The sequence below is a fragment of the Juglans microcarpa x Juglans regia genome, chromosome 4S, assembly GCF_004785595.1.
Source record: "Juglans microcarpa x Juglans regia isolate MS1-56 chromosome 4S, Jm3101_v1.0, whole genome shotgun sequence".
In the NCBI taxonomy this organism is placed as follows: domain Eukaryota; kingdom Viridiplantae; phylum Streptophyta; class Magnoliopsida; order Fagales; family Juglandaceae; genus Juglans; species Juglans microcarpa x Juglans regia.
The window spans coordinates 7,411,857-7,431,737 of record NC_054601.1 but is presented as its reverse complement, the minus strand read 5'-3'; the positions used below and the strand labels follow the sequence as shown (position 1 = coordinate 7,431,737).

The 19,881-nt window shown below is 36.4% G+C and overlaps 1 protein-coding gene across 1 annotated transcript; it reads left to right on the top strand.

The window, feature by feature from the left end:
• The first annotated feature begins 675 nt into the window (after positions 1-675).
• On the top strand, positions 676-19,427 carry LOC121261985 (ubiquitin-like domain-containing protein CIP73). The gene is made up of 17 exons (XM_041164436.1): positions 676-871; positions 2,258-2,439; positions 2,549-2,666; positions 12,212-12,319; positions 12,427-12,545; positions 12,684-12,767; positions 13,154-13,345; positions 13,428-13,497; positions 13,573-13,727; positions 14,973-15,137; positions 15,217-15,288; positions 15,819-15,930; positions 16,156-16,366; positions 16,704-16,980; positions 17,683-18,270; positions 18,858-19,010; positions 19,145-19,427. Exons 2-17 carry the CDS (start codon positions 2,311-2,313, stop codon positions 19,220-19,222), a joined length of 2,631 nt encoding a protein of 876 aa, XP_041020370.1. The 5' UTR covers positions 676-871; positions 2,258-2,310; the 3' UTR covers positions 19,223-19,427.
• The last annotated feature ends 454 nt before the right edge of the window (positions 19,428-19,881 follow it).

Below are 19,881 nucleotides of genomic sequence, written 5' to 3'. Positions count from 1 at the left end.
TTTTTGAAGACTGATCTATTTCTCCTATGCCATATACCTCTTAACAAAACTGCTATTTTTTCAAACTTCTCTTGAGACAGCTTAGGTGCATTTTATCCCATAACTCTATAAAATTTCCAATCATAACAGTCCACTTATTTAAGACTTAAATATTATATATATATATATATATAATGATATGAGTTCAAAAAATCTCAAATTTAAATAAGTTTTCTATTTAAAATATTTTTAATGATGAGTTTAAGAAATTATCGAATCTCATTATTCTATATATTTAATTATTTAAGTTGCTTGAATATGTAATTGAGTTGAGATAAATTGAATTCTTTATGAATAGTAGTGAGTTGAAATGTTGGAGTGAATTTTATAGAGTTCACTTAAAATAAGTTTAAATATGGTTGGATATTAAGATAATTAAAATGTAATTAGGTAAAGTTGAAAGAGTTGTGGGTCTCGCATATAAAGAAGTCTTAAGTTAAAAAATGATGAATTCCACATATAAAGAAATATTAAATTGAGTAATATTTAATAATTTAAAAATTATGTATTTAAATATTAAGCTATACTTAAATTTGAGCTCAACTGAGCTCAGCTGTTCCAAACGTCCTAGTAAAATTAATCATCTTTTCATCTAAGATTATTCTGGAATTTCTGTTTCATGCTAAACAGGCCAAGATTGCTTTTAATACGTCCCAAAGTTTCCTGCTTTTTGGTGCTCCAACCTCGTAAACCAGAGTAAAGCTCGTCTCTTTTTGCTTACTCACCAAGTTATCTACTTTTTCAGTGATCAATAGTTAAGTACAGCCCACTCTCAGCTTCCTCTCATCTCCGATTTTCGATTCATTTCCCAGCCATCCACACACCCAGCGAGGTTCGTTTTTGAATTCCTAGCTCGATTCGTGCCTATACTATGTGTATTTGGCGATAGGCAGCTTGCGTGTTGTCCTGGAAATTCTCATACCGTTGATTTTGGATGAAATTTTGAGGATTCGTTTTCCTTGTTTTCTCTTTTGGAGTTATCTATCTTGTATTTGTGGATATTTTTTTTTGTCGAGTTAATTTCTTGAAAGCCATAGTTAAGCAATGATAGCGTTGAATAGCAGGATTTAACGAACGTTAGGGGATATGCGCATTTGCGTGATTTCAAAGTCTGAGGGTTTGATAATATCTCTCCTTTTTTCTTTTTGGCAAGAAAACAACTTAGGGAAGTTGCGTTTTGTTATACATTTGAGTTTAATTTGAAGGAAGTGAAATCTCATTGATACTGGAGTATGAAATCCTTGTCTTGGTGATTGCGGCCTACTGGTGTCGAACGCAGTTCCGGGTGGTGGAAAAGAGAGATTTTGTGAACCTGGAGGCTTTACCATAAGATATGCACTTTGGATCCCCAAGAGTTATTGACCGAACTCTAGGGTCTAGAGTGGGAGAGAAATAGATATATGAAGTGAACTCGACAGCATTTATAGTTGCCAATTTGAATTTCTTGGGTAGCAGTAGAGGATTCAAATTCATTTTGAATATAGGAAATAGTGTGTGGAATTGAAATTAGCAATTGTGACATGGCCAAACCCATGAATCATAATGGAAGTTAATGACTCATGGGTTTGATATACACATTTCATGTTGTGACTTGGATTAAAAAAAAAAAATGGTAAGTCATTGATTTAGTATACATATTACATGTTGTGGCTTGGATGTTGTCCCTGTAGTAATGTTTGTGGGAATACACTACCCGGCACTATATGTTTATTTTTAGTCCAAGTAAACTTTTAGTAACACTTATAAAAAAAACTTCTAGTAATTTTTTCTCTGAATTTAACTGCTGATAAGAAGGTTGGCCTAGTAGATACTATAATGGAAATTTAAAAGTTGGCATCTTAATGTATTTGCATTCGCTGATCTGCACCCCTTTTTCTATGCAAGAAAGGTCAGATTGCAGTCTTGCATTTGGAAGCAACACCCTTTAATGGACAAAAGAAAAGATGTGACCTATGACGAGAAATTTTAGTTTTTATGGTTGCTTACAACATATATTAATTACGTCAGTAAGGGTTGTTCTTCTTAAATGATAATAAATTCCCTGTACATTATTAGCAATCCTTTTTAGGTGGGTCTTGATTTGAGACACTGAGGATTTTGGTTTTTTGCACCCCCTTTATAGCACTTTTGTTTAAACCATTAGGGGTTTTTGTTGTTTTTATAGTATGCCACCTATGCTGTATATTTTGTGCTGCATAATTTAAAATGATCTGAACAGGATTGTCTGAGTACATTCTTTTGGTTTTGGACGTCAGTTTCTGTTGATATAGCATGGCAGATCAGTACTCCAATGAAGGTTCCAGAACTGGAAATGTTTCTGGGGAAAGCTCAGATTTGACTGTTCAGCTCAATATCAAGACTCTTGATTCCCAGGTCTACAGTTTTCAAGTGGACAAAAATGTGAGCGCCAGTCTACTTTATTCAGGGTTATGTTTTGCACTATGCATGGGATTATTTGTCTATTGTATAGTTTTTTTGTCTAACTTTTGCCATTGTCGAGTTATTACAGATGCGTGTTTCGTTGTTTAAGGAGAAAATAGCTAATGAAACTGGCGTCCCAGTTGGTCAGCAACGGCTGATTTTCAGGGGAAGGGTCTTAAAGGATGATCATCTTCTCTTGGATTATCGTATCCAACCATGGCATCGCAGGCATTTATAACTGATCACATTACTCAGTTCTATGACTTGGATACTTATTAAAACCTTTTCATGTGAGCTGACATGACTGTTTTTGGAGATCTACAGCAATCCATATTAGTTTGCCTTATTTTCTTTAGCATTGTAAATGTTTCCTTTTCTTTTATTGGGATAGTTTGATCTAAAACCTTCCTATCTTCTTTTGACTACAGCTAGCATATGATTATAAAAATATGTGTTCAGCTAGCATATGAATAAGAGTGCCATTTATCTAAGCATTTAGCATCAAGCAAACACTAATGTATTTAAGTAAAAAACTTGTAAAGTTGGGTACATACACACACACACAGAGTTAACTTGGTCAGATTTTTGTTGGCCAAGTCATAATGATAAGTTTGAAAGGGCTTTGTTGATCACTGATGTGTCTGTGTCTTTGTGAATACAAGCTGACTGAAATTAATGTAATAAGAAGAATTGGTGTTTTGTTCTTCTTTTCTGAAATTGTTAAGGTTTGCAAAGGGCTTAGTTTTTTTTCTTTTTAATTTTTTTTTTTATAAATAAGAATCTTTATTGAATTGAATGAAACTAGACAATGCCCAAGTACACATGAAGTCTGCAAAGTGAGACACCTAATTACATTCTAATGAGCTGAAAAGAAGATAGAAACTCATGGACATTCCCACCCTTCAATACAATAGCAGAAAATCACTGTAAAAGAGAAAATACAAATAAATTCCAGATTTCTCCCATTGCATGCTCCTTGTTGTTGAAACACCTATCGTTCCTTTCCGACCATAAGCACCACATTAAGCACAAAGGTATCATTCGCCACACTGCTGCCAGTTGAGTGCTATTATGCCTCCTGTTCCAGCACGCTAGTAGTTCTACCACACTCTTAGGCATTACCCAACTCAGCTCGGCTCTATCAAGGATACCGGCCCATAACTCCCCAGCCACCTCACAATGTAAGCTCAAGTGATCTATCGATTCCCTATTCCTTTTACACATAAAACTAGAGGTGAATTTGGTCCGGTCTGGTCGGTTCTGAGGAGATTTTGTGGACCAGACCAGACCAGACCAATTCAGTCTAGGGTTTTCTCACCTTGGACCAGACCGAATAGGCATAAGGATCGGTCTGGTCTGGTCCGGTCCGGTCGGTCCTATTCGGTCCAACCCTATACATGATGGGCCAATAGCCCAATCTTATTCCTATGTTTTTTCGGCCCAATAGTGAAAGCCCACTAACATTTTATTTAATTTGAAGCCAAAAAATACAAAAAAAGAACTTGAAAGGAAAATAAAAATAATCATAAAAAAAAACATTGTCAATAATCAATATACAATAAATTTGAATAAAAGGTTTTACTATAAAAAATAAATTTTGTTTATATCCATCAGAAACTTCAAAAAAGGAATAGCTACTTGATTTTCTTACTACTAATCCATCCAAACAATTTAAACAAGGTTAAAACTAAAAATTATACTAGATAATGAAATAAAACTGAAATAATATGAGCTTATACGTAGGAGTTTATACTCTAGAAGCCCAAGGCCAAGTCAAATATGGGCTATATTTTTCAAACTTCTAGAATACTATGACTCCCAAAAGGATTTTGCCAACAACTTCACCACCTCTTAGGTCATAACCCACAAGATCCCAAAAGTGCTAAATATCAAAGCACCTAAATCCCTTGGCGACTCATAATGAAGTAGAAAATAAACAATGCTTTCCCCCACTCTGCTTACACCTATAACAGAACTCCAATAAGGCCCAAGGCCTTATCCCAAGCAAATTTGGCTTCTAAAAGAAAGAAAGAAAAAAAAAAAAAAAAATTCCAAGCATAGATAATGAAAACTAAAAATTATACAAGTTCCAAAAAACTGAAAAATTAAAAGCTCTAAATACAAATTACAATTTACATCAATACAAACTATACAATTATTCTCCTGCAGCTCCTAAGTCCTAGCCTCCTACATCTTTTGGCTTGGCATACTTTTCAGTTTTCACAGTACGTTGTAAAGTGTAAACAAAGGAATTATTAGCAAATAGCAAAAGTGAAAATTGAAAACTAACAAGCTAAAACAGATTCACCTCATTAACTTGCATTGGTGTAGACATTGTATTTGAAGCCTCTATAGAATTGTCACCGTCCCGAACAAGTTCTATACAATAAAGAAACAAAACAATTTATATAAATTTATATAACATATAGTATTATAGATCATAAAAGTTATAAAATGAAGTAAGTAAGAAACATACCCAACAGCCGCTCAAAATCTTCCACCTCATCCATTAAAGTCCTAAGGTTGATTGGAGTAGAAGAAGAACGAAGCCAATTCTGTGTACAAATGAGACCCTCAACCATCATCGGAGATTTGAAAGTACACGATATCTAACTGAATTAACCCTCCACCAAATAAGAATGTCAAAACTTGGGAATGCCTCACAACTTTCAGTTAGGTATCTAACAACCTCATTCTTGTTCTCCAAAGAGTTTTCCGACTGTAACCATTGCTTAAATATGACCATTCTTTCTGCCGTCCTATCAACTCTATCACTACCACTACCATTTGTAGAATTTACTTCTTCACGTGGGGGACTTGTGCGCTGCTGTTGTAGATCAAAATTGTTGCCTTTCTCATTATCAGCTTATACCTCATACATGCGGGTTAAATCATTTTTTACCTTTCAACTCAAATCAACCGCTTTTGTTGGATCATTGGCATACATGCATTCCAATGCAAAGTCATAATATCGCATCTTGTACCGAGGATCAAGAATAATCCCAACAAACAACAACATATTCATATTATCTAAGTCGCCCCAATATTTGTCAAATTTTTTCTTCATATTTGTGGCTATTAATCCCACCACGGGGCTTCCTACTTCACACTCCACTTCAATTGTATCGGATATTTTAACTAACTCCAAAAAAAAGGAGTTGCAAGTTACATATTAATTTCCCGAAAAAGATAAAGTTGCATCATAAAATAGTTGAAGAAACCTTACAAAAAACCTTAACTTCTCCCAATCGTTATAATTGGGAGGCTCTAACTTTTTTGATGTTCTCCTATTCACCACATCACCAATTTGGTCATCATCGTCTCTAACACTACTAAGGAACCCCGAATTTTCTGCTTCCAATCGTTCAAAAGCTTTTCGAAATTTTAAAGCCCCCTCTAATATAAGATAGGTGGAGTTCCATCTAGTTGGCACATATAAACAAATGCCACTTTTGTTTGCAATTTCTTCCAACCCAATACACTTCTTAAATGTATTCCACCTTGAAGGTGAGGACTTAACAAATTTCACAACACCTCTCACCTTCACAATACACTCAGCAAATTCCCTCAACCCCTCACGGACGATTAAGTTTAGGATGTGGGCACAACACCGAACATGCAAGAATTCATGTTCCAAAACAGTGTCCTTCCTATACTTGATTTTTTTCTTCAAATAAGAAATTGCTCCGTTATTAGAACTTGTATTATCAAGTATGATTGCAAGTACTTTCGGTCTCTCCCAATCATGCAAGCACATTTCTATGGCCCTACCAAGTGTATCACCCTTGTGATTCTCAACCAAACAAAAAGAAAGAATTCTTTTGTGTAGTTTTCAATTATCATCAATAAAGTGTCTATGAGACACATATAGTTGAGGTTTTGCATGGATGTCCATGTATCCGTGGTGAGAGAAACTCATTGCCCTTGAAGAGCACTGCTCTACTTATTTTTTTCCCTTATATACACACTAAAGTAATCCTTCGCAACCGTAATACGGGATGAAATCCCTACCCACTTAGGGCGAACAACGAGCATAAACTTCCTGAAACGCTCTCCTTCAATGAACCTAAAGGGCAACTCATCAGGAATAATCATTTCTGCTAAGGCTTGTCTGCAAGCCTCAACACTAAATAGCATGGGCACAAATTCCCCCTACCACTTCTTAAACCTGCCCTCCAACCGAGAGTAGTTTGGGATTTATCCGTCTTATTCAATGGACATTTCTTATATTGTTTTTCAATGTGATACTTAATGGACTTTGTACCGTTGGTCTTCGTATCACATGCATACGAAGCACCACAGTAATTACATGCAGCTCTAGATTTACTTGGATCACCTTTTGGTATTTTTGTAAAACGATCACAAACTATTGACCTAGGTCTACCACTAGCACTCGGTTTAGTATTAACACTTACATTGGGTGGGAGTGGAGGAATGCTTTGCCCATGTGTAGCCTGTGTTGACTCTACATCATTTGTAGTAGAATCTTGTGGAATCAATTCTGGAATAGAGTCCATCTAGAAAAGAAAAAAAAAGAATTAGATGAAAATAACATACTGACTTGGCAAAATTAATCTTATGCCAAAACGTTAATTACATGGCAATGCATTCATGCAGTACTATTTCTAACTCATCATGAATCAATCAACAATCAAAATAAATAGTACTGGTAAGATATTACACCACGAGGGAAGAGTTTAAAATATTAATAATTAGTCAAACTATAGTTGATTAGCAGCTAAAACGACAATATTCGTGAGAGATGTCATAACTAGAAGGATTAGATCTTCCACAATTAGGTTTTCCAAGAGATCAAGTAGAAACTGAAGATCTAAATTAAGTACTATATACTTAATCTAGCTAGCTAGAGAAGTGCCAACATTAACAGCTATAAGTATTTGCAAATCATAGGTTATGAAGAAAATATCATGTATCATCGAATATATATATAGATCAATTTGACACAGTACTGACACAATACTACATCTGAACTTCAAGGGACATTTTGAAATTTAGAAGGCAGAGTGGAAAACAGAACAACAACATTAATCATTTCAAACACAATCTTCTTTCCCAAATGAAACCTAACCATCACTTTCCTTTCTCAATCTCCCCCACAATTCTTGCAAACACTTCAACTACAATACTCCCACATTACAGGAAACGTTATATAGTGCTGGAGGTTTATAGAGAGAGAAATGTTAGAGAAGCAGAAAACGTGAGGCAAACCAGATGCAATTATCCTATTTCCTAGTTATAAACCTCATAAAACCCTAATTAGTAATAACACAAACCCAATCACAATTCACAATTCACAAAACCCTAATAACACAAACCCAATCACAAAACCCTAATAACACAAATACAATCACAAACACAATCACAAAAATCCTAAATTTTGGATTCAAAAACCCCAATAAAACCATCTACCAGATTTGAGATTTCAAATTTAAAAAATACAAAAACAAATTACCGTGAGGTGAGGCCAACTCGCCAAGGGTCTGTGCATGGGTCTGTTCATGGTAGCACTGGTAGGTTGCGGCTATGTTATGTGCGACGGAGAGTGAGGTTGAGGGACGAGAGAGTGAGGTTGAGACGAGAGACGAGGGGTGAGGCAGACTGCAGAGAGACAGAGACGAGAGAGTGAGGCACTAAGGCAACCAGACCGGTTGAGTGGGGCAGATTGCAGAGAGACAAAGATAGAGACGAGAGAGTGAGGCAGAGACGAGGGAGTGACTCAATGAGGCTGTAGAGACGAGAGAGAGGCATAGACGTTTGTGCGTTGGAGACTTAGTGATTTTAGGGTTCATTCGAGAGGAAACACTAGAGAGGAAAAGGCACCGTTTCCCTAAAGTAATGTGGTTCTGTTTTTTTTTTTTAAATGATAATTAAAATTTTTTTTTTATGGTTTGAAAAATTGATAATTATAATTTATATATAATTGTAATACATTTAATAGACTATAGTGATTTAGTTATAGTGATTAGTATTCATATTAGTTATAAACTTATATATTAGTATAACTATATTAGACTATAGTTATATAGTGGTATTAGTTATAAACTTAGTGATTTAGTATAGTTATATAATATATTAGACTATATAATAGTATTAATATTATACTATTAGTATAGTTATATATTAGTATTAGTTATAAACTTATAGTGATTTAGTATAGTTATATAATATATTAGACTATATAATAGTATTAATATTATACTTTTAGTATAGTTATATATTAATATTAGTTATAAACTTATAGTCATTAGTCATTAGTCATAGTGATATTAATAATTTAATACTATATATAGTTATAGTCTTAGACTTACAGTGATTTCTTTATAATTATAGACTATAGTTATAGTGATTTAGTTTAGTTATCAATTTATAATTATAGACTTATATTGATGATGTTAATTGTTACTTTGTTACTAACTTAGAGTATGTTAATGTATTATAATTTATGATAGTTCTAAGTTAAAGCATAATGAGCTATTTACAATTTTTTACATTTTGTATATGAAGCAATAACTAATAAGCATAAATAATTTAATTATCCATGATTCCATACATCCATACATGCTTTATATTTATTTGCAAGTTGCAACTTAGGTCATAGTCTCATAGATGTCACATAGTTAATTGATAATATACGATTAATATAATATTAATTTGTAATTACATATTTTAAATTTTGTATTGTAAATGGGAATAGATTAGATGGAAATTACATAATTTATTATACAATTATTATATAAAATAATATATTTAAAAAAAAAATGAATTCGGTTGGTCCAGTCTGAGAAATCCCCACCTCGGGACCAGACCGAAATTCCCCTACTTACTAGACCGAAACCGACCATGCATTTTTTTAGTTCAGACCGAACCGGTCGGTGACCATTGCCTCCTAACTTTGTTGAATACAAGTAGCTAGAAAAATATGCCATCTCTTCAAGTTTCCAATCCTAAGCATTTCTAGTCAAAATGACATTCCAAGTTACCGTCCCATTTACACGACACAACAATTCTGAAACTACAGCTTGCTGATTTTCTGCCAAGTTAAATACAATTGGATAAACAGTGTAAAGAGGGCTCTTCCCACTCCACGCATCGAACCAAAAGCGGTTCTTGCTCCATTACCCACCTCATACTTAATATGTTTTTCAAAAGTGTTCCACTCATTTCTAATAAATTTTCATAAGCTTACTCTAGAAGATCTCCTACCCTCCTTAGAACACCAACCCCCCCACCTACTACCATACTTGTGATCAATAACCTCTCTTCATAGCGAGTTCTCTTCCATTTGATACCTCCACAACCACTTCCCTAGGAGTGCCTTGTTAAAAGTACTCAAATTTTGCACCCTTAACCCACCATTCGCAATCGAACAGCTCACCCTCTGCCAACTTACAAGGTGAAATTTAGGCCTAGTTTATTTTCAGAAAACATCTCATCTCATCTCATTTCATTTCATCTAATCATTACAACTTTCCCAACTTTCAATACAAATAAAATAAACAATTTAACTTTTTCAAATCCTAAAACAAAAATAATATTAAAGAATATATTCTAACAATACTTTATTTAACTTTTTAACTTTAATCTCAATTCATGTTATCTCATCTACGAAAACAAACGAGTCCTTAATTTCCTCCCCCATGCCATCCCACAAGAAAGCTCTAAACAACTTTTCAATCTGGTTTGCCACACCCACCGGTAATGGGAATAGAGAAAGATAGTATGTGGGGAGGTTGGAGATGGTACTTTTGATAAGTGTTAATCTCCCCCCTTTTTATAGATATAGCCGTTTCCACCCCGATAATCTTTTTTCAATCTTCTCTACCACCCCATTCCAAATGCTCTTTGCTTTGAATGACGCCCCCAATGGAAGTCCAAGGTATTTCTTAGGAAGAGAGGCAATTTTACAACCCAACAACTTTGCTAGAGAAGCAATATTACTCACATCCCTCCACCGGTACGAATTCTGACTTCCCCAAGTTCACATCGAGTCCCGAAACAGCTTCAAAGTACAACACAACTGCCCTTAGAGTTTGAATCGGGTCACTAACAACATCACAAAAGATGAGCGTATAATCCGCAAATAGTAAGTGAGAAATGGAATTGACACCATTACTATTGTTATCCACTGAAAAACCAGCAAGAAATCCCCCCCTCAATGCAGACTCCACCATGCGACTCAATGCCTCAATTACTATAACAAAAAGGAAAGGTGATAGCGGATCCCCTTGTCGCAAACCCCTCGAAGACTGAAAAAAACCACAAGATTTTCTGTGACTAAGATCGAAAACTGAGCGGTCGAAACACAATGTTTAACCCATTCTCACCACATATCCCCAAAGCCACATCTTCTAAGCATATAAAATAGGAAGTTCCAACACACATGGTCATAAGCCTTTTCCATGTCTAGCTTGCAAAGGACCCCCGGAAGGCCCTCTCTTAACTGTCTGTCCAAACACTCATTTGCTATCAAAATTGAATCCAAAATTTGTTGACCCCGAACGAAAGCATTTTGAGGTTTGAAAATGAGTGTATCCATCACCAAACTCATACGATTAGCTAATACATTTGATATGATTTTGTAGATCCCACCTACCAAGCTAATAGGCTGGAAGTCTTTCAATTCATGGGCACCAACTATCTTTGGAATAAGTGCAATGAAAGTAGTGTTTAATGACTGCTCAAATTTAAGATTAGAATGAAAAGCATGAAAATGTGCATCACTTCCTCCTTCACTATATCCCAACATTCTTGAAAGAAAGCCATAGAAAAACCATCCAGGCCTGGGGTTTTATCTTTGCACATACCTCTCACCATGCAAAGGGCTTAGGTTCAAGGTTCTATTGTAAATGTCGACTGTTCATGTTTTAATTCTCGTGCATAGTGGGGGTTCATAGTTCTGATTACTTGTAAGTTTGTTACTGGCATTTTATTGTTTCTAGGATGGGTTCATGTTAAATAATAAAGCACTATCCCCATTAGGGGTGACAATATGTGACACGATCCATTAATCCAACACAAACACGACATGAAATTAGCGGGTTTGGATTTGATGTTACAAATTTGGGTCAAAACGGGTTAACCCGTTAAGACATGATTCATTAACGGGTCACTAATAGGTCAACCCGTTAGTGACCTGTTAAATTTTTTTTACTCAAAATTACAATTATATCCTTTTTAACATTAAAAAATAAAAAAAATAAAAATAAAAATAAAAAAATAAAAACCCTAACCTTATTTTGTATTCCCTAACTCTCTTAGTTCTTAGTTGAGTCAGTTCTCACTAGTCACGACCATCTCCCAAACTTCATTTGGATTGTAATTTTGGTGTTTTTATTATTTGGATTGTAATTTTGGTGTTTTTATTATTTGGATTGTAATTTTGGACTTATGTAGTTAGTTTTATATTTTTGGGAGATATTGTGATTTTAACTTTTATGTGAAATTATGTTAATCAGGTCAAATGAATTATTTGAGTTGAAACGGATCATGTTGATATATTTTTAGTTAATTCATAATGGGTCAAAACGGATCTTGTCGTGTCAACCCATTATTTTAATGGGTCGTGTTAGGATTTGGAGATTTGACCTATTAAGCTTAATGGGTCGTGTTTAGGTTGAGCCATATCGTATAATATACACGACCTGACACGATACGAATATGACCTGTTAACACGATTTGCCACCTCTAAATTCCCCATAACTTTCAACAATAGTTCCTTAATCAGTTGTAGATGTGGAGAATGGGCATACCTTGCATTTAGTGGAGAGGCAGCCATCACAGGCACAACCTTCTTCTGGTGCAGGTTCTGGAGAGGCAGCTGGGAGTAATGGTAGCAGAGGTTGGTTTTGGGGCTATGTGCTTGCACTGTATATTGAGCTCAGAGCAAGAATGAAAGTCTGTCAGTATTAAGTTATATTAATAGTGGTTATTTACATGAGTTGGCAGGGAGTGATCCTAGTACCGGCAACCCTCGTAATCGCATTGGGCAAATTTCACACAGTGTAGTTCTTGGGACCTTTAATGTTGGGGAGCAGGCTGAAGGCGTTGTTCCGGACCTTTCCCGGGTGTGTCTTTTTGCTTGTAGTTTATCAAAGTCTTGCTTAAATTTGTTGGTAGTGGGGTATGGGGTGAGGTAGGATTATGTCCATTAGTATTGACACCAGCATTTATGCTTTTTTTATTTATTTTTATTTGAGTTGTAGGTTATTGGGGCTGTTCTGAATTCTATAGGACTTGGCGGCCAGACTACAACTGTTGGTACTAGTGGCACACAGTCTTCTACTTTGGTGAGTGATGCATGAGCCCTGAAATTGTGGTTATAATATTTTATTCATTTTTTTAATAAAAAATCTCAGTTCTCACAGAGAGGCATTTTTACCATGATCCACATGGTCATATGCTAGAATTACAATTTATTGTCTCGACTTCATAAATCATGCTGTTCGGCATTTACCTGTAACTTAAAGCAATAAATTATGCATATTTTGGGGCTTATGATTAGGATGGCACCTGACATGTGATCAATCTAAGCTTTTTAGTTACTGTTAAATGGTTTCAACTAAGCTCGTCTCTCAGTGGGGTTTTTTGAGTCAGTAAAGAAATTTGACATAAAGAGATGATGTGACCTTTTCTCATGTAATGAATAATTATATGCATTTCCCTCCTGTCATAGCCAAATGATGCTGGCCAGGCTCCTCGAGGAAATGAAACAGAAGGGATACGTGGCAATGTTGGAATTCAGATCCAAGCAGGAAATCAAGCACAGTCTGGGCAGGCATTTTCTGGTCATCCATTCCAATCTTTACCTCAAGTCGTGCAAATCCCTTTGGCTACAGCAGCAGCACCTGTTCCTTCCCTTCATGTGGTAGTGATATATACTTTTCTTGATGTTTTACTTGTCTTTTGCATTTTATTGTTCTTCAATGTCATTTCCTTTCCCATTTCAGCCTATTCCTGATTCTCTGAGTACTCTTTCCGAGTTTATGAATCACATGGAGCAAACATTTTTGCAAAATGGTGAATATTCCAAATACCTTTTAATCTTGTAGTTGCAAACAACTACATAAAAGTAACCAGTTATCCTTGATGTAGGGTATCAGCCGAATCCATCTTCAACCAATGCTGGTGACCCACCGAGGGTGGAATTACCTTCCAATGCGCAGGGGTTGCGTACGCCTGAAGCATTGAGCATTGTCCTACGCCACGGGCAACGACTTCTTGGTGGTCAAGCAGCTGCTGCGCTATCTGTAATCACTATATTCAAAATACTAGTAGTTATGTTTATCGTTGTTAGTGGCTTGGTTCTTCCTCTTGGGTATTTGGACCTCTAATTTTTATGTCTAGCATCAAAACTTTGTTAGTGTGTACATTTGTTGTTAACCTCTTTTTGTGCTCTGTGTTTTATAATATTATTTACCTCTAGAAACTATGTGCCCTCTTTTGTGTAAGATAATAATTCACTACGAATTTGGTGTATCTGATGCATACCTCTTGTGTCGTTGGGATGGTCTTTTTTTTTTTATCATTAATAAAAATTAATCTTTCTTATATTAAAAAGAACAATTTATCATGAGGAAAAGAGAGGAATGCCTTTCATTAATTCTCTAAATATTCCCCCCCCCCCCCCCCCCCCCCCCCCCCCCCCCCCCCCCCCCCCCCCCCCCCCCCCACCAACCCAATCTTGGAATTGTCTATATTTGTTGATAAGGACTCAAAATAAATAATGAATTTCTCTGTATATGTCTCCTAATTATCCTATTTTTTTAGGCGTTCCTCTCGTATTCTTCTTGTGTACTTGGCTATGCTTTTTGCAATTTTAATGAAATCTTAGATTACTTATGTATAAAAAGGTCTCTTAATTAACTCCAAGGGGTTGACCCAAGTGGTAAAGGCCTTGGTCTTGGGGTATCACTTCCTTCAAGGTGCAAGGTTCAACACTTCATGGATGCAAACAATCCTTTGGAACCACACCCCCTGGTGAAAAGCCAGTGATTTAACCAGTTTCATGTAGAGAAACTTCCGAGGGTGCGGTGCACGAGACTGGGGTTTATTCTACAGGGATGAGTCCAATGGACCCTACCTTGGAGAGGTTCCCCGACATAAAAAAATAAAATAAAAAGATCTCCTAATTATATGATAAAGAGTTTTTTCCGTAACAAAACTCTAATTTCTGAAAAGTGTGATCGATGAAGCTTGGATGCTCTTAGATTTGTCATGTAGAGAAACTTCCGAGGGTGCGGTGCACGAGACTGGGGTTTATTCTACAGGGATGAGTCCAATGGACCCTGCCTTGGAGAGGTTCCCCGACATAAAAAAATAAAATAAAAAGATCTCCTAATTATATGATAAAGAGTTTTTTCCGTAACAAAACTCTAATTTCTGAAAAGTGTGATCGATGAAGCTGGGATGCTCTTAGATTTGTCAATTTTACATTCTTTACATTTGCTACTTATCTGATCATATGTTACTTGTAACTTGCTGCAACTTTGTAGCATATTGCAGTACGCTTGGAGCAAGAGGGATCTTCTTCTGATACCACAATAAGGGCCCAATTACAGGCAGAGTCAATACAATTAGGGCTTGCAATGCAACATTTAGGTGCTTGGCTTCTTGAGCTTGGTCGCACAATTTTGACACTGCGAATGGGACAGTCTCCAGTATGGGTCTTATCCTTCATGTATCCCTTCGTCCATTGGTGAGTAGAAGGCATTTAACATCTCGTGGTTCAATTTGCAGGCGGAATCTGTTTTGAATGCAGGACCTGCAGTTTACATATCTTCATCAGGGCCTAATCCTATAATGGTTCAGGTTTGTCCATGATCATATGCTTTTACGAATTCTTTACATGTTATTAAGCATTTCAGGTGTTTGGTTCATTTTGACTAGTTTAGAAGAAGTTGGATATGTAAGCTACTGTGAGGTTAATCTGATTTAGGCTAGTTGAAGTAACATCAATTATTTGCAATATTAGTTGTCAATAGGTTGACCGAATCATTCTTGTCTCTGAATCAGTTGTATTCAGCAATAAAACAATTTTCTCCTGAAACTGGAAGACTGGTTCATCCTGAGGCCAATACTTTATGAAGTGTATTTGAATTTTGATAAGGTTTAGTAAGTATATTCAATATGAACCGGGCATGCTTTATTCTCCAAGTAGAGAACAAATAGAACAATCTAACAAGTGCGATGTAATAAGTAGAGCAAGCTATAGAATAGAAAAGAAACTGTAGATTAACTTGGCTAATCCTGATCATCCTTAAGCCCTAGTAGTTATGGCTTATATAAAATTGTGTTGTTTTGATGTCCATTATGCATTGGTGATCGTGTACTATTTGCAGCCTTTTCCTCATCAAACCAGCTCCTTCTTTGGTGGTTCTGTTCCTCAATCAAATCCCGGCCCTGTTGGTATAGGGATTACTCCAAGGCACATTAACATTCATATACATGCTGGTAAGAAATTGCTTATCACGTGAGGTTTCTTCTCTTTCTTACTGAAAATTTTAATTTACTTATTTAGAAATAGAGAGTTTTTATGTACAAACCCAAACTGCGTATTTCTTATATACTTGAGTTTTCTTCTCTGTTTTTTCTAATACAAGGATTATCATCAATAAAATTATTATTTACCGATCGATTTTTTTTCCTGTATGATGATTTAATGCTATTTAATATCAGGTACTTCGCTTGCGCCAATTGTTTCTGCAGTTGGTACAAGGGCCGGTAGTGCAGAAGTAATGCAGGGAGAACGTCAGAACGGTGCTGGTTCTGGTGATTCCAGTGCAACAAGGGTGCTACCTACAAGAAGTGTCAATCCAGTGGTTGGCGCATCACATCCTAGTGGTCTTGCAGGTTCTGGTTTTGACTCTGTTTCACTATCATCTGTTACGTCCTAAGTCGATTCAGGAATTGGAAATTTCATTGGTAACTTGCAAGGAGATGCCATGGTTTCATTCAGTACTCTGGTTTTGAAGCCATTAATTTTTTGTGTCAATGAACTTAATGCCACCCAACTCACCAACCTGTTCTTTGTCTACACAGGTGGCCAACCGGAGTCAGTTGTTCAAAATTCTTCTGTTGAATCTGCCGCAGGCAGGGATGTGGGGAATGAACAGCAAAATAACATGACAGTTAATTCAGTCAACAGATTTGGGGAATTAGGCAAATCCATTCCTGGGTGCACACCTGAAAGTGAAGGTCAGAAGGTATATATTTTGATGCAATAGGGTGATCCTATTTCTGTTTTTTCTGTTTTTATTATTGGAATCTTGTGCTGATTTATTGATTAACCAACTCGACCAATTGAGTAATATTAATGCTTTAACTGGCTTGAAAGATGTTTCTGCCTCCTCTGGAACTTCTCTGAGTTGTTTAAGTGGAGGAACTGAAGCAAAGTCTGACTTTCCTCAGGAAACTACTCTCAGATCTGATCAGAAGCATGATACAACTGAGGGTGCCAAAGCTGTTCCGCTTGGTTTAGGGCTGGGAGGTTTGGAACGTAAGGTAATTGAGCTATATATTTCTATCAATATTATTTTAAATAGCTTATTGGAAGTTATATGATATCCTTAAACTACTGCTATATATTTAACTTTCCTTGCACGTGGTGTTCTTGGTATAATGTGTCAGAATCTCATGAAAATTATCATATGGGGTCTTTCTGTATACAATAATAAAAAAGCGCTCATAATAACTGAGAGGATCTTCAAATGCAAGACTTACTGCATGGAATCTTTAAAAAGTTCTTTATCTCTCTTGGTCTGATGTTTCTTATAGTTAGTTTGTGCTTTTATGTCCTTGCTTTATCTATGTATTTTGCCGCTTGATGTTCATTTTTTAGATAACATTGTTTTAAGATGTATGGCTGGTGACAGATTAAGCAATAGAAGTTTATGAAGCTTTGATTATCATGTTTAGCATTCTGGATGCCTGTTGTGGGTTCATCCTATATGCTTTAGTCAGATGGCTTGAGTTTGTATATTTCCAAAGTAGTACGTGAGTATTCTTCCTCAGGTGTGATTCTCTGTGTTGAATGGCTGTCCGTGCCATGTGCCACTTTGCTTTGTTTGTAATTATTTTATTTTATGTTTCAAATGAAGTAGTGGGCTATCAGTACATTCCTTAGTTTTTTGGTGCTTTCGGTGACATGATGAGTCAATCGCGTGTTTTGTAAATACTTAATCCATGTAATACTAATGCAAGCAGAGGCGAGGCATGCAGCAAAAGTCAAAGGTCATGGGTGGTGATAGGGGGACCACTAGTACTTCTGATGATCAGAATCAGCAGATAAGAAAAAGCGGCCAACAGATTTTGCAGTCTCTAGCATCTCGTAGCTCTGTTGTAAATAATATGAATGCAAATGAACGGTCCCCAGAGCAGCTACCCTCTCCAATTGATATGGCAGGTCTGATGTCTCAGGTCATGCAAACTCCTTCATTGAATGGTTTGTTGACTAGTGTTTCAGAGCAAGCTGGGGTTGGCTCTCCTGATTTCTTGAGGAATGTGTTGCAACAGCTCTCTCTGAGCCCCCAGATGAGGAACACAGTCAGTCAAGTTGTTCAACAGGTTGATAGCCAAGATCTTGGAAGCATGTTTGCTGGGCTTGGAAGAGGCCAAGGTGGTGGCCTTGATTTGCCTAGGATGTTCCAACAGATGATGCCCGTTGTTTCCCAAGTCCTCAGAGGTGGATCAACCCACTCTCAGTTTTTTCCTGCCATGGAAGCTGAAGCCCAACCGCACTATAATGAGCCAAGGATGGGCAATGATGACAAACAAAATGAACAAAACTTCCAGGTTTGAATAGGCACACATCCATAAAGTAATTTATATAGTAGTTTCTTTTGCTCTTTTACGTTTGTTACTTTTTATGGGCTTTAAGTCAAATATACTAACAGTGCTTCGCTTGCATGAGTCCAACTTTTTAGCCATGGCTTCAATACTTGGATTTGTTTTGATACTGCTACCTTATTGAACTGCTTCAGGTTGTTGATGGACTTGTTTTTTCCTTTGGAGCACCTCTGTTGACAAACCAAGTTTTGGAAAGTAAATCTGTATATTATTGTTGCTAACCGAGAAATTGAAGGACTGCTTAGATTACATACTATGATAACATTTTCTGGACTATTATTTTGTGGACCATTGTTTTCATGATTGTTCTTATGTGGGTCCGGTGCTTAATACTAAAATTTTGTACTTTAGCTAAAATAAAATTAAAGTCACCATTCTGCCTCTTTCCGTCTATTTGGATCATCTGTTACCATATCTAGTCATTTGAAACTGGTGATTCTGTCTTGCCGTTTTCTTGGGCTGATGTTTTATTTCTCTTGATTCTGTTGATACCATCTTCTGTTCTAATTGTCTCTATCTTATTTGTTTTTCAGACCAATCTCCAACAAGTGGCTCAGAGGATTGAGCGACTGAATCCACCCGGAAATGTTTTCCATTCTGTAGTTGAAAATGCAGCTCAGTTATCTGGCAGAAGTGGTTCTGAAGATCTTATTAATGAATTGTGCAGCGATGAAGGTCTTGCTAACGTAAGTGTTCCAATGTTATGATTTGTGAACCCAATCCTGCCAATTGATTGAAGTGCGACTCTTCAGTTGCTGCTTCAAAAGTTATGAACTTCCATGGTTTGAGCTCGTGAGATATTTCTGGCTTATATATACAGGAATATATGGAGATGTTGCACCGTGATGTTCATCAACGACTTCATGGCGAGTCTAGGCCGGACAACTGCTCACCATAGGTTTTGCTGGTAATTATTGAATCTACTAGGGGTTTATTTGCAGTTACTTGGCGTCTTTGTACAATGTAGGTTTGTTATATGGTTTGCTTTTGATTTATAGTTGATATATTTTGTTAAGAGTCACTTATCTGGTTCATAGTTGTATCAAATTACTATCACAAATTATTGAGTTGATAATATTTTAAGACCAAAGGGATATTATGCATGATCATGGCAACTATCCGTTTCTAATTTTTTCCAAACTTGTTCGACCGTGCGCAAATGCAGCCCCGCCGCAGGTAAATGCGGAACAAACATATGAAAATACATATTGACCGATCCTGGTCTTTCAGCATGCATAAATTATGAGTACCTACAATTTTGGAGCATGAATCATTTTTCCTTCTGAAAACGTTTGATCTAACATGTGGGTGCAACATTTAATTGGTTTGATACATGTCTATCATTGAAAGAAGAAAGAAGGATTGCCAAAGTGGGGGGGGACATAGCAGCTGTGGTCATAATTCATCAGCCTGCGTGAATCCAACGGCCAATAACATTTTGCTCAAGTTTCGATCAAATGTTCTTCACCCGTAAGATGGCTTCCACTTCCAGGCTTTGAACTCTTGTGAACATTCGTGTTCCATGGTGATCTCTTGGCATTATGTTTACGACTATTT